A 13,830-nucleotide genomic window follows, 5' to 3' on the forward strand; every position below is an offset into this window, starting at 1 on the left:
CCTTTGACCCGCGGTCCCCTGCTATTTCCGGCAGATTATTTATGTCTTCCTAAGTGAAGACGGAACCAAAGTAGTTATTCAACTGGTCCGCCATAACCTTGTTCCCCATGATCAACTCACCCGTTTCTGACTGCAAGGGACCTACATTTGTTTTAACTAATCTCTTTCTTTTCACATATCTATAAAAACGTTTGCAGTCAGTTTTTATGTTCCCTGCCAGTTTTCTTTCATAATCTATTTTTCCTTTCCTAATTAAGCCCTTTGTCCTCCTCTGCTGGTCTCTGAATTTCTCCCAGTCCTCCGGTATGCTGCTTTTTCTGGCTAATTTGTACGCATCATCCTTCGCTTTGATACTATCCCTGATTTCCCTTGTTATCCACGGATGCACTACCTTCCCTGATTTATTCTTTTGCCAAACTGGGATGAACAATTTTTGTAGTTTATCCATGCAGTCTATAAATGTCTTCCATTGCATATCCACCGTCAACCCTTTTAGAATTAATTGCCAGTCAATCTTGGCCAATTCACGTCTCATACCCTCAAAGTTACCTTTCTTTAAGTTCAGAACCATTGTTTCTGAATTAACAATGTCACTCTCCATCCTAATGAAGAACTCAACCATATTATGGTCACTCTTGCCCAAGGGGGCACGTACAACAAGACTGCTAACTAACCCTTCATCATTACTCAATACCCAGTCTAAAATAGCCTGCTCTCTCGTTGGTTCCTCTACATGTTGATTTAGATAACTATCCCGCATACATTCCAAAAAATCCTCTTCCTCAGCACCCCTGCCAATTTGATTCACCCAATCTATATGTAGATTGAAGTCACCCATTATAACGGTTTTGCCTTTGTCGCACGCATTTCTAATTTCCTGTTTGATACCATCTCCAACTTCACTACTACTGTTAGGTGGCCTGTACACAAGACCCACCAGCGTTTTCTGCCCCTTAGTGTTTCGCAGCTCTACCCATACCGATTCCACATCCTGCAAACTAATGTCCTTCCTTTCCATTGCGTTAATCTCCTCTCTAATCAGCAACGCTACCCCACCTCCTTTTCCTTTCTCTCTATCCCTCCTGAATATTGAATATCCCTGGATGTTCAGCTCCCAGCCTTGGTCACCCTGGAGCCATGTCTCCGTGATCCCAACTATATCATAGTCATTAATAGCTATCTGCACATTCAACTCATCCACCTTATTACGAATGCTCCTTGCATTGAGACACAAAGCCTTCAGGCTTGTTTTTACAACACTCTTACCCCTTATACAATTTTGTTGAAAAGTGGCACTTTTTGATTTTTGCCCTGGATTTTCCGGCCTGCCACTTTTACTTTTCACCTTGCTACCTATTGCTTCTACCCTCATTTTACACCCCTCTGTCTCTACGCTCACACATTTAAGAAACCCTTTCCCTTTAACTCCATCCTCCACTAGCCCATTCGACACCCCACCCCCCTTATTCAGTTTAAAACCACCCGTGTAGCAGTGGCAAACCTGCCTGCCAGAATGCTGGTCCCACACCTGTTAAGATGCAATCCGTCCCTTTTGTACTGATCACCTCATCCACTTGTCCCTCCCAATTGTCCAAGACTAGATCAAGCGTTGCTCTCTCCCGTGTTGCCTGAGGGAACTTTCCTGAACACATTTGACAAATTCTTCCCTGTCAAAACCTTTTGCACTACGACATTTCCAGTCAAGGTAGGAAAAGATCCCGACACGTTCATATTAATTTCACATGTAATTAGATTGAAAGCATTTTTGAATCTCATCATCATTTAGAATGAAGTTTCATTTCACTTCAAAAGCTTTACCACACGTGAAAAGTTGCACACTTTGTTCCTTTGCAGTTAATCAATCCATATATCAATGGTATCTTATCCAAATTAGAACTTAATGCTCCATGATATGTGATGTGTTACTTACTATTTGCCTGCCAACCCAGTCGTATGCATAATCAAAGGCATAGCCTTTGGATTCAAAGAGATCTGTAAATAGTGTACGTAAATACTGGTAGTCTGGTTTCTCGAAGAAGTCTAATCGCCTCACATAGCGGAGGTATGTTGCCATCTCCTCTGCAAAGAAAAAATACAAGATGTTCAAATGTTACATCAGAAAATATTGATAAACTGCAACACACTTTAGAGTGGCAACATTTCAGGTCAACTAGCGAGCAATCCTGACCAACCATTGGAGATCCTCAGACTATCTTTAATCTGACTTGACTGGACTTTATTTAGCAGTAATCATTATCGTGTATCTGTACACTGTGGACGGCTCGATTGTAATCATGTATGGTCTTTCTGTGGACTAGTTAGCACGCAACAAAAGCTTTTCACTGTACCTCGGTAGACCACAATAAACTAAATTAATTTTTAATGACACCCAGAAAGATAATGCTTGATATGCACAAGGCTAGAAAAAAGAGCAAAATAAACATTTTGTTTCAAGGGTGACCAATCTTATCTATTCCCTCCATAGATGCTGCCCGACCCGTTGAGTTACTTCAGCACTTTGTGTTTTGAACAAAATAAAAAGCCTGCTTCCACTTGAGACCAGACGTGATTGGCAAATGGCCTGATGCAAGGTATAAGATGGGACACAAGGGGGCGACATAGTGGCACAGCGTTAGAGTTGCCACCTTACAGCACCAGAAACCCAGGTTCGATCCTGACTACGGGTGCTGTCTGTACGGAGTTTGTACGTTCTCCCAGTGACCTGCGTGTGGTTTCTCGGGTGCTCTGGTTTCCTCTCATTCTTGGGCCGACGTTTCAGGTCAATAGACAATAGACAATAGGTGCAGGATTAGGCCATTCGGCCCTTCGAGCCAGCACCACCATTCAATGTGATCATGGCTGATCATCCCCAATCAGTACCCCGTTCCTGCCTTCTCCCCATATCACCTGACTCCACTATTTTTAAGAGCCCTATCTAGCTCTCTCTTGAAAGTATCCAGAGAACCTGCCTCCACCGCCCTCTGAGGCAGAGATTTCCACAGACTCACCAATCTCTGTAAGAAAAAGTGTTTCCTCGTCTACGTTCTAAATGGCTTACTCCTTATTTTTAAACTGTGGCCCCTGGTTCTGGTCTCCCCCAACATCGGGAACATGTTTCCTGCCTCTAACGTGTCCAAGCCCTTAACAATCTTATATGTTTCAATGAGATTCCCTCTCATCCTTCTAAACTCCAGAGTGTACAAGCCCAGCTGCTCCATTCTCTCAGCATATGACAGTCCCGCCATCCCGGGAATTAACCTTGTAAACCTACCCTGCAACTCCCTCAATAGCAAGAATAGTCGAGACCCTTCTTCAGACTAATGGAGTTGCATTTACAGACTTCCTATTTAGCGAGACATTTCCTGAGTGTCATACAGACATACAGGTTTGCAGGTTAATTGGCTTGGTATAATAATTGTAAATTGTCCCTAGTGTGGGGATCGCTGGTCGGCGCGGACTTGATAAACTGAAGGGCCTGGTTCCACACTGTAGCTCTAAACTAAACTAAAACAGTCAAAGTGTCCAAAAGTGGTGTGTATGTCCACTACTGTTATTAAACTGCTCAATTCAAAATTAAAGCTGAAAAGGTTTTAAAGTGCTTTATTTAACAATTAAAAGATGAAACGCAGTTCTGAATCTGCGAGCAACTAACTCCATCTCCTCCAACTTTTAACCAGGGCATCCTGAAGCTGGTGGTCTGGAAGAGCTGGAAAAGGAATGTGACAAGGAGCGTACTTACATGCGACAATAAAGTATCATTGAATCATTGGAAAGAAGCAAAAGTTGTTTTTAGTAGGAAAGAACTGCAGATGCTGGTTTAAATCGAAGGTAGACACAAAATGCTGGAGCAACTCAGCGGGACAGGCAGCAACTCAGCGGGACAGACAGATGCTGCCTGTCCAGCTGAGTTACTCCAGCATTTTGTGTCTACCAAATGTTTTTTTCAATTGGCTTATTTGAACAGATATGTCCAAATAATAGTGTGGGATACATCTACTGCCATGAACAGAATAACCCTCATTCAATAGACACTATCTGAAGGCATAATACCTGGCTATCTAAACAGCCGCCTCATCACAGATAGACAAAAACCAAAGGCACAATGACTGAAGGGATTTGGTAGGAATTATGTTCTCCTTCTAAGAACTGGGCTTAAATCCAACAGTGAGTCAAATACTGCATGGTACAGGGACTGAGGGCACACTCTGTCTACAGATACTGAATAGATTTATTGTCTACTGTTACTGAATGGAATTATGTAGTAATTCTTGCAACACAACCCAACAAGCGGGGTGGAAGATTGCAACCTTGACGTGTTCCACCCTGTTTCGACTAATGCAATCAACTCGACGTGCACAAACGGAAGATCATATGGAACAAGTTGTCCAACAACTTTAGGCTGTGCACGCCACACGAAAGAAGAAGACCCAACAAGCGAATCAGTTTGCAAGCATCAAATTAAAGAGGTCCTACTTAAAGTGTAAAATCACACTGTTGATATGAAATATTGTTCAGCATTGTATCTGAACTTTCCAATGATTCCATATCACTCAATAAAAGGGATGAGTAATAAGTTTGTGGTTCCAACCAGGGAGATCCTACACTTGCCCCTATTTTCTGAGGTTGGTTTTAGGTAAAATGTCACAGAACACTGGGATGGCACACTGGCACAGCTGCTACCTCACAGCACGAGAGACCCGAGTTCGATCCTGAACACGGGTGGTGTCTGTGTGGAGTTTGCACGTTCTCCCCGTGACCACGTGGGTTTCCTCCAGATACTCTGGTTTCCTCCCACATCCCAAAGACAAGTGGGTTTGTAGATTACTTGGTCTCTGTAAATGGCCCACAGTGTGTAGGGAGAGGATAGGAAAGTGGGATAACATAGATCTAGCGTGGACGGGTGGTCGATGGTGGGCATGGACTCGGTGGGCTGAAGGGCCTGTTTCCATGCTGTTTCTCTAAACTAAACTGGCCAAGCACTGGTCCAGGTTTGAATACCTGACTGAAATAAGCCCCTGAAGATAAGCAGTAATCAGCAGCTGCAACAAATAATGCAACCGAGATATAGATGAAGGAAGCACTCAAATAACCACAATAGCAATCATAAGAGTTCTGAACTAACTGCAAATTTTTATAGAAGAGGAGAAATATAAGAAATGCGCCGAATTATACACAACGTCCATTTAATAGACAATAGACAATAGGGGCAGGAGTAGGCACATTCGGCCCTTCGAACCAGCACCGCCATTCAATGTGATCATGGCTGATCATCCCCAATCAGTACCCCGTTCCTGCCTTCTCCCCATATCCCCTGACTCCACTATCTTTAAGAGCCCTATCTAGCTCTCTTCAAAGCATCCAGAGAACCCGCCTCCACCGCCCTCTGAGGCAGAGAATTCCACAGACTCATCATTCCCTGTGAGAAAAAGTGTTTCCGTTCCATAAGCTCAGGGGCGACCGTGCCTTTGCGGTTGCAGCCCCTAGACTGTGGAACAGTATCCCCTTTCCAATCAGAACTGCCCCCTCCATCGACTCTTTTAAGTCAAGATTAAAAACTTATCTATACTCCCAAGCCTTTCCTGACGTCCTCTGAGTGAGGGCTACATGTTTATATGTATGTAGTCGGTTTTTGTTGTGCTATTCTTATAACAAATGTAAAGCACTTTGGCCAACGAGAGTTGTTTTTTAAATGTGCTATATAAATAAATGTGACTTGACTTGACTAAATGGCTTACTCCTTATTCTTAAACTGTGGCCCCTGGTTCTGGACTCCCCCAACATCGGGAACATGTTTCCTGCCTCTAGCGTGTTCAAACCCTTAACAATCTTATATGTTTCAATAAGATATCCTCTCATCCTTCTAAACTCCAGCGTATACAAGCCCAGCTGCTCCATTCTCTCAGCATATGACAGTCCCGCCATCCTGGGAATTAACCTTGTAACAGTTCTATTATTTGACAAATCTCAAAATACACATGCTTTTGCAGAATGTGTCCCTTGCAAAACATACCTGGGAAGCTCTCACAGAGAACTTCAATCGGAGTGTTTCGCTTTGTGTCCCCAATTTTCTGATAGCGTTCTTTCAACGTTTCTGCCTGCAACCAAAAGGAATCAATTTAATCATAAGTAACGTTCAGAAAATTTTCGGGCATCGGTAAAGAAAACTTGCAAAACTATACTGGAAAATTTCACACGTAAATCTCATAAAATCATACAATTCAGGAAACCCTATTTGTTAAAGATTGTTACATAAACAAATACTCATCAGAACAAGATTTGTGCAGCAGGAAATCCGTTAAGGGCCTGTCCGCGAGTTCTGGCGAGTTTGCCCTCGACTCATACTCGCAGCATGGTCGACACGAGGTTCTAGGAGGTCTTTGTAACTCTCCTTCATGCTCGAGAGTGGTCCCCGTGTACTCGAGGCCTCAGCGAGTAAAATGCCCGCGAGTAAAAAAAGGTGGCCATGGAAAAAATTGATACTTTTTTTACTCGTAGGTTTAGTCGTAGTAGGTCATAGCAGGTCGGCATGTTAGTCGTTGGTAATCAAGGGTAGTCGTAGATAGTCTTCATCATAGTCTAAGGGAGGTCGAAGGAGATTGAAGGAGGTCGTCTTCACTCTCCACTATTCGGTGTCCAATTTTCCCAAAGTTAGTCGTAGCTAGTCGAAGCTGGTCTTCAACATAGTCGAAGGAGGTCTTCAACATGACATTTTTTCAAACTCTCCTAAACTCTTCTAAACTCGCCAAATAGGTCGCCCAAGTGGGACAGCCCCTCAATGGGAACATAGTTACTGGTGGAATTTGGGTTGGTTGTTGGTGAGACATTACACAAGTGCAAATATACGCACAAAATTAATATTTTGAAGGTAAAGTTGTGCCGACGAATTGAAAGGAAATGTATTGCTTTTGGAGGCTATGGAATACAATATGCCCATGCATCTCTCCAAGGTGAATCTGTACTGGAATAGTAATGTACAGTGCTTCAGCAAACAAGTCTTAAACCACACATTCAAGCTTCAACAGCCAAAAGCCTGTAAAACAACCAAATCAGTGGGTATTTTGAGGAAATGGAAGGAACAAAGTGAACTCATTGATAGTGTCCATAGGTAACACAGATCTGTTGAAGTCAACTATTTTGACGTGGAACATTTAGCAATTCTATCGAGTTCATTCAACAAGACTCGGAGAAGCTGAGGACCGCCCCATTATATTTAAAGCTGTTAAATATATATTACAGTGCTCATCAGACGATGTTATATACTCAGCCAAACCAGCCCTGTATCTCATATTTCTAGTCATTTCAGATGCTGTTCTTCTCTGAAGAAGCCACAAAGTGCTGGAGTAACTCAGCGGGTCAGGAAGCATCTCTGGAGAACATGGATAGGTGATGTTCCAGGTTGGGACCCGTCTTCATGCAGGGAGACCTTCTCTCACAGCTCCCCCTCTGTGATCCAGTGTGACACCCTCTTACTCCTCACCAAGCTGTATGGCCTGGCGATGCACTTTTTGTTATTTACTCACCTTTACCATCCTCTTTCAACTGGTCCACCGGCACTTATTTCATCCCCCCTGCCTTCTTCCCACCCCTTCCCCTTCGCTTGGTAACTTAAGGTTTGTTTTATCTCTAACTTTTCCCTGCTCTCTTGAAAGGTCCCTGTGACCGCGAGTCCGTGGTTTCATTTCATTGGCTTCAGTAACATAGAAACATAGAAAATAGGTGCAGGAGTCAGCCATTCGGCCCTTCGAGCCTGCACCACCATTCAATATGATCATGGCTGATCATCCAACTCAGTATCCTGTACCTGCCTTCTCTCCATACCCCCTGATCCCTTTAGCCACAAGGGCCACATCTAACTCCCTCTTAAATATAGACAATGAACTGGCCTCAACTACTTTCTGTGGCAGAGAATTCGACAGATTCACCACTCTCTGTGTGAATTTTTTTTTTCTCATCTCGGTCCTAAAAGACTTCCCCCTTATCCTTGAACTGTGATCCCTTGTTCTGGACTTCCCCAACATCGGGAACAATCTTCCTGCATCTAGCAGTAAAATTGTAAATTCTCCCTAGGGTGTAAGATAGTGCTAGTGTACGGGGTGATCGTTGTTCACCATGGACTTGGTCTGGCCCATATCTATGTGTTTTATCTCTAAAGTCTAAAGGGTTAACCTGTGGAACTCTGTCTGAAAGGCATTGAAGCTCAGTCGCTGAATTTAGTCACGATGGGAGAACATTTCCAGACATGAAAGGCATCAAGGTGTATGTGGGGGGAGGGGGGGGGGGGGGGGAGAAGAATAACACGGTATTGACTTAGTGGACTAGCCATGATTGTGCTTCAACAGCAGGGCAGCTACTCATTTCTTCCAATTTGCTCCTGAAAATAAATAAGTTTCTAGACATAATTCTCCATTTAGGCAAGTGGGACTAGTGTAGCTGGGATATTTTATGGGCAGGTGGGACTTGTGTAGATGGGACATGTTTGTCAGCATGGGCAAGTTGGGCCGAAGGGCCCGTTTCCACGCTGTATGACTCGAACTCTTTCCCACTACACTAACACACAACGGCCAAGCAACCTTGCCCAGAATAAACATGTAGCAGTACAAAGAACAACCCGAACTCTGGCCTGCAATTCAGCCCCAAATCCAGTATATATAGTGCGGGAAATTTTATTTCACATTTCTCACAGTAAAATGGAGGAACAAGCAGGAAGGACACGCATTCCATTGAATTTTTGACCAGCCTTTCAGAACGCAGTGTGGCAGCTAGTGGAGCTGCTGCCTGTCAGCTCCAGTGGACTGTGCTCAATCCTGACTGTTGGGGCTGCCTGTTGCAGTTATACATTCACCATATGGGTTTCCCCCGGGTGCTCTGGCTTCCGCCCACATCACAAAGACACGTGGTAGGTTGATTAGCCACGGTAAACTGGCCCCTTGCCCGTGTTGGTGAGCGGTAGAATCAGCGGGACATGGAGGTGAATTGTAGGGAGAGTTCCACAGGTTAACCCTTTAGACCTTAGAGATAAAGCAGAGAAACGGGCCCTTCGGCCCACCAAGTCCGCGCCGGCCAGCGATCATCCCGTACACTAGCACTATCTTACACACTAGGGATGAGTGTAAATGGGCGGTTGATAGTCAGCAGACAGAAGGCCCCGTTCCCATGCTGCATGAGTTAGTGATTATACCCTTCAAATTGATTCACAGGGAAATTTTATTTGCCACTAATATACCTCAGCAGAACATAACAACGGGGCAACAGTGTCATTCTTAAACTGCTTAATTTAAGTAGTCAGCAAACGCAAATTAATGTTTCTACAGCAACAGAATTCTGAAGTTAAATTGCCTCAGGCCATAAGAACATAACGGAAATCAAACATGATCTAAATGCATACTAAAACACACTTCAAATTTCCAAAATCCATATCCAAAATGTTCTAATATTCAAACTAATCAATGTTCCAATTTTCAGACTAATCAATATTTTAATACTTGCACAAAAACAGTTAAGTAATTGAGGGGATAAGGATAATCATGTTATGTAGGAACTGCAGAATGCTGGGTTACACCGATGTTTCAGGGCAAGACACTTCTTCAGTCTGAAGGGTCTCGACCTGAAACGTCACCTATTCCTTTTCTCCAGCTGCCTGACCCGCTGAGTTACTCCAGTATTTTGTGTCTATTTTCAGGATTATCATGTTACCAAGTCTCATCAACACTAATGTGTAGGAAAGAACTGCCAATGCTGGTTTAAATCGAAGATAGACACAAAATCCTGGAGTAACTCAGCGGGACAGGCATCTTCTCTGGAGAGAAGGAATGGGTGACGTTTCGGGTTGAGACCCTTCTTGAGACACTCACCAACACTATGTTCCAAAGAAGGATCTCAACCCAAAATGTCATCCATTCGTTGTTGTTGGGGATGCATTCCCACCCAAATACAACGTTGAAACAGCAAGATGTTGAGGTGACGTTATTGTCCACATCTGCTTTCTCCCCACATACCCCTGGGCTTTATTTGTTAAAATACCCAGGTCACCACAACCCATTTAGCACATGGGCAGCACAGTGGCACAAGCGGTAAAGCTGTTACCTCACACCACCAGAGATCTGGGTTCGATCCTGACCTTGGGTGCTATCTGTGTGGAGTTTGCCCGCTCTCCCTGAGTCCGCTCCGGTTTCCTCCCACATCCTAAAGACAAGCTGGTTTGTACGTTAATTGGCCTCTGTAAAATAAACTTCCACTAGTATGTAGGGAGTGAACGAGGTGGGATAACATAGAACTAGTGTGAGCGGGTGATTGATGGTGGTTTGGCATGGTCTCGGTGAGCCTAAGAGTCTGTTTCCACGCTGCATCTCGAAACTAAACATTTTAGTGTGTCTGCATAACGTGAAAGCAGCCAGAGTGGGATTGATGGGCTGAATGGCCTGTTTTGTTCTGAGAGATTCTAAATTAATACCGTGCGGAGCAGTATCAAGGTCAAGGTGACTGTTACTGCTTGCAAGCTCTCAGTGTGTGTGTGTGACGAAGTTGCAGTTGTGCCCAGCAGTTCTTGCCCAGAACTGACAAAGGAAAAAAAATGATTAGAGATGAATATTCTACTTGCACATGCATGACATTTATGCAAATTCATAAGTAAAATTATATTTGTTTCACCTGATTTCACATAGCAACCAGGATACGTCTGTCTGCTCTGTGGGGTTCCGACTAAAGCAGGTGAACTGTGCAATATGGATTATAAATCTGACAATTTGAAATAATGAATTAAAGTGTTGCATGCCCACGCACAACACACTCAGCAACTGATCTTTACCAGTCACATCTAACCCTCACAAGAGTTGCTAAGCAAGCTTCTGTATGTGCAGGAAACGTTCCTTTGATTAAGATTGCCAGTGGGAGCAATTTTATTGCTTGTTTAGGTCAAGCTTTGAGCAACACGAGAACGGATAAGGTGCTCAATATCCACATTTATTTAAGATGGACGCAAAATGCCTGAGTAACTCAGCGGGACAGAAGGAATGGGTGACGTTTCGTGTCGAGACTCTGCTTCAGTCTGACGAAGGGTCTCGACCCGAAACGCCACCCCTTCCTTCTATCCAGAGATGCTGCCTGTCCCGCTGAGTTACTCCAGCATTTTGTGCCTAGCTTCGGTTTAAACCAGCATCGGCAGTTCCTTCCTCCACATTTATTGAACTCAGTCAGGTGCAAAGTGATGCATTTTGAGAAGTTAAGCCAAGGCTGGACATACACAGTGAGCGGCAGGACCTATGGAGTGTTGTAGAGCAGAAAGCCCAAGAAGACTAAATACAGAGTTCCCTGAATGTTGCAACACAGTTAGACAGGATGGTGAAGAAGGCATACAAGGGTTCTGATGTTATATTACAGCTGTGCAATTAAACTTTACAGAGAAAACTAGGTGACACGTCTGTGCAGTACTAATGCAATGTCACTGTCTGAGGTGCTCAAGAAGGAACTGCAGATGCTGGAAAATCGAAGGTACACAAAAAAGCTGGAGAAACTCAGCGGGTGCAGCAGCATCTATGGTGCGAAGGAAATAGGCAACGTTTTGGCCTGAAACGTTGCCTGTTTCCTTCGCTCCATAGATGCTGCTGCACCCGCTGAATTTCTCCAGCTTTTTTGTGTACTGTCTGAGGTGTCATCTTTTTGGATGAAATGATAAAATAATTTATCCTTACTCTCGCAAATGGTCATAAAAGATCCCATACAAATGAGTGCTGCCTCAATCCATCTCAATAAACTTTGAAGCTTTGTTGAAACGATCAGACTCACACATAGTGATTAGAATCCATAGTCGTTTATTAGCAACTCTGCGGAGGAAACTCTAGGTGCTTTCGTCTCCATGCATTCAACTAGTCTAACAAGAGAGAGTGACAGAGAGAACTCACTATCAGAAGTATGTGACATGAGGAATGTGCAGCATGCAACACACACACACACACACACACACACACACACACACACACACACACACACACACACACACACACACACACACACACACACACACACACACACACACATATACACACACACATTCATATACACACACACACACACACACAGTGCATTCAGAAAGTATTCAGACCACTTCACTTTTTCCACATTTTGTTACGTTACAGCCTTATTCTAAAATGGATTAAATTCTTTTTTTTTAATCAGCAATCTACACACAATAGCCCACAATAAAAAAGTGAAAACAGGTGTTTAGAAATTTTTGCAAAATAATTAAAAATAAATAACTGAAATATCACATTTACATAAGTATTCAGACCCCTTACTCAGTACTTTATTGAGGCACCTTTGGCAGTGATTACAACCTCAAGTCTTCTTGGGTATCACGCTACAAGCTTGGCACACCTGTATTTGGGTAATTTATCCCATTCTTCTCTGCAGATCCTCAAGCTCTCTCAGGTTGGATGGGGAGTGTCGATGCACAGCTATTTTCAGGTCCCTCCAGAGATGTTCGATCGGGTTCAAGTCCGGGCTCTGGCCGGGCCACTTACGGACATTCACAGACTTGTCACAAAGCCACTCCTGCGTTGTCTTGGACGTGAGCTTTAGGTTGTTGTCCTGTTGGAAGGTGAACGTCTGCCCCAGTCCGAGGTCCTGAACGCTCTGGAGCAGGTTTTCATCAAGGATCTCTCTATACTTTGCTCCGTTCATCTTTACCTCGATCCTGACTGGTCTCCCAGTTCCTACCGCTGAAAAACATCCCTACAGCATGATGCTGCCACCACCATGCTTCACCGTAGATATGGTATTGGCCAGGTGATGAGCGGTGCCTGTTTTCCTCCAGACGTGACACTTGGCATTCAGGCCAAAGAGTTCAATCTTGGTTTCATCAGGCCAGGGAATCTTGTTTAGGTGCCTTTTGGCAAACTCCAAGCGGGCTGTCATATGCCTTTAACTGAGGAGTGGCTTTTGTCTGGCCACTCTTCAATATAGGCCTGATTGGTGGAGTGCTGCAGATATAGTTGTCCTTCTGGATGTTTCTCCTATCTCCACAGAGGAACTCTGGAGCTCTGTCAGAGTGACCATCGGGTTCTTGGTCACCTCCCTGAATATGTTAGTAAGTCTCTATCCTAAGGCCCTTCTCCCCCGATTGCTCAGTTTGGCCAGGCTCTATGAAGAGTTCTGGTGGTTTCAAAGTTCTATTTATGAATGACGGAGGCCACTGTGCTCTTCGGGACCTGCAATGCTCCAAAAAATGTTTTATACCCTTCCCCAGATCTGTGTCTCAACACAATCCTATCTCGGAGGTCTACAGACAATTCCTTCGTCTTCATGGCTTGTTTTTTGCTCTGACATGCACTGTCAACTGTGGGACCTTATATAGACAGGTGTGTGCCTTTCCAAATCATGTCCAATCAATTTATGCAGTTTGGAGCTGAGTTGAAGGTTGTAGTGTTTAATAGCCTGATGGTTTTTGGGAAGAAGCTGCTTCTGAAATGTACATTAGTTTTCAGGCTCCTGTGCCTTCTTCCCGATGGCAGGAATGAAATGAGAGCGTGGCCAGGGTGGTGTGGGTCTCTGATGATGCTGGCTGCCTTTTTGAGGCAGCGACTCCTGTAAATCCCTTCAATGGTGGGGAGGTCAGTACCTGTGATGGACTGGGCAGTGTTCCCCACCTTTTGCGATCTTCTTTGTTCCTGGGTGTTCAAGTTGCTGAACCAGGCCGTGATGCGACGCCAATATGACAAACTGAATCTCCTCCATCTTCTAAGGAAGTAGAGGCATTGATGGGCTTTCTTTATGATTGCATCAAAGTTCTGGGTCCAGGACTGATCTTCAGAGATATGCACGCTCAGGAACTTGAAG

The 13,830-nt window shown here is 44.1% G+C and overlaps 1 protein-coding gene across 5 annotated transcripts in view; it reads right to left on the reverse strand.

Moving 5' to 3' along the window:
- The window catches only part of LOC116968252 (casein kinase I-like), a 200,439-nt gene that overhangs the window by 43,151 nt on the left and 143,458 nt on the right, over window positions 1-13,830 (reverse strand). For all 5 annotated transcript variants that reach the window (XM_033014943.1, XM_033014945.1, XM_033014942.1 and 2 more), the window contains 2 exons: window positions 6,011-6,095; window positions 1,931-2,079 (listed from right to left, as the gene is read on the reverse strand). In XM_033014943.1, the coding sequence (XP_032870834.1) occupies window positions 1,931-2,079; window positions 6,011-6,095 (234 nt within the window). The remainder of the gene's footprint in view (window positions 1-1,930; window positions 2,080-6,010; window positions 6,096-13,830) is intronic.

The sequence above is a fragment of the Amblyraja radiata genome, chromosome X (assembly GCF_010909765.2).
Source record: "Amblyraja radiata isolate CabotCenter1 chromosome X, sAmbRad1.1.pri, whole genome shotgun sequence".
NCBI classification, from domain to species: Eukaryota; Metazoa; Chordata; class Chondrichthyes; order Rajiformes; family Rajidae; genus Amblyraja; species Amblyraja radiata.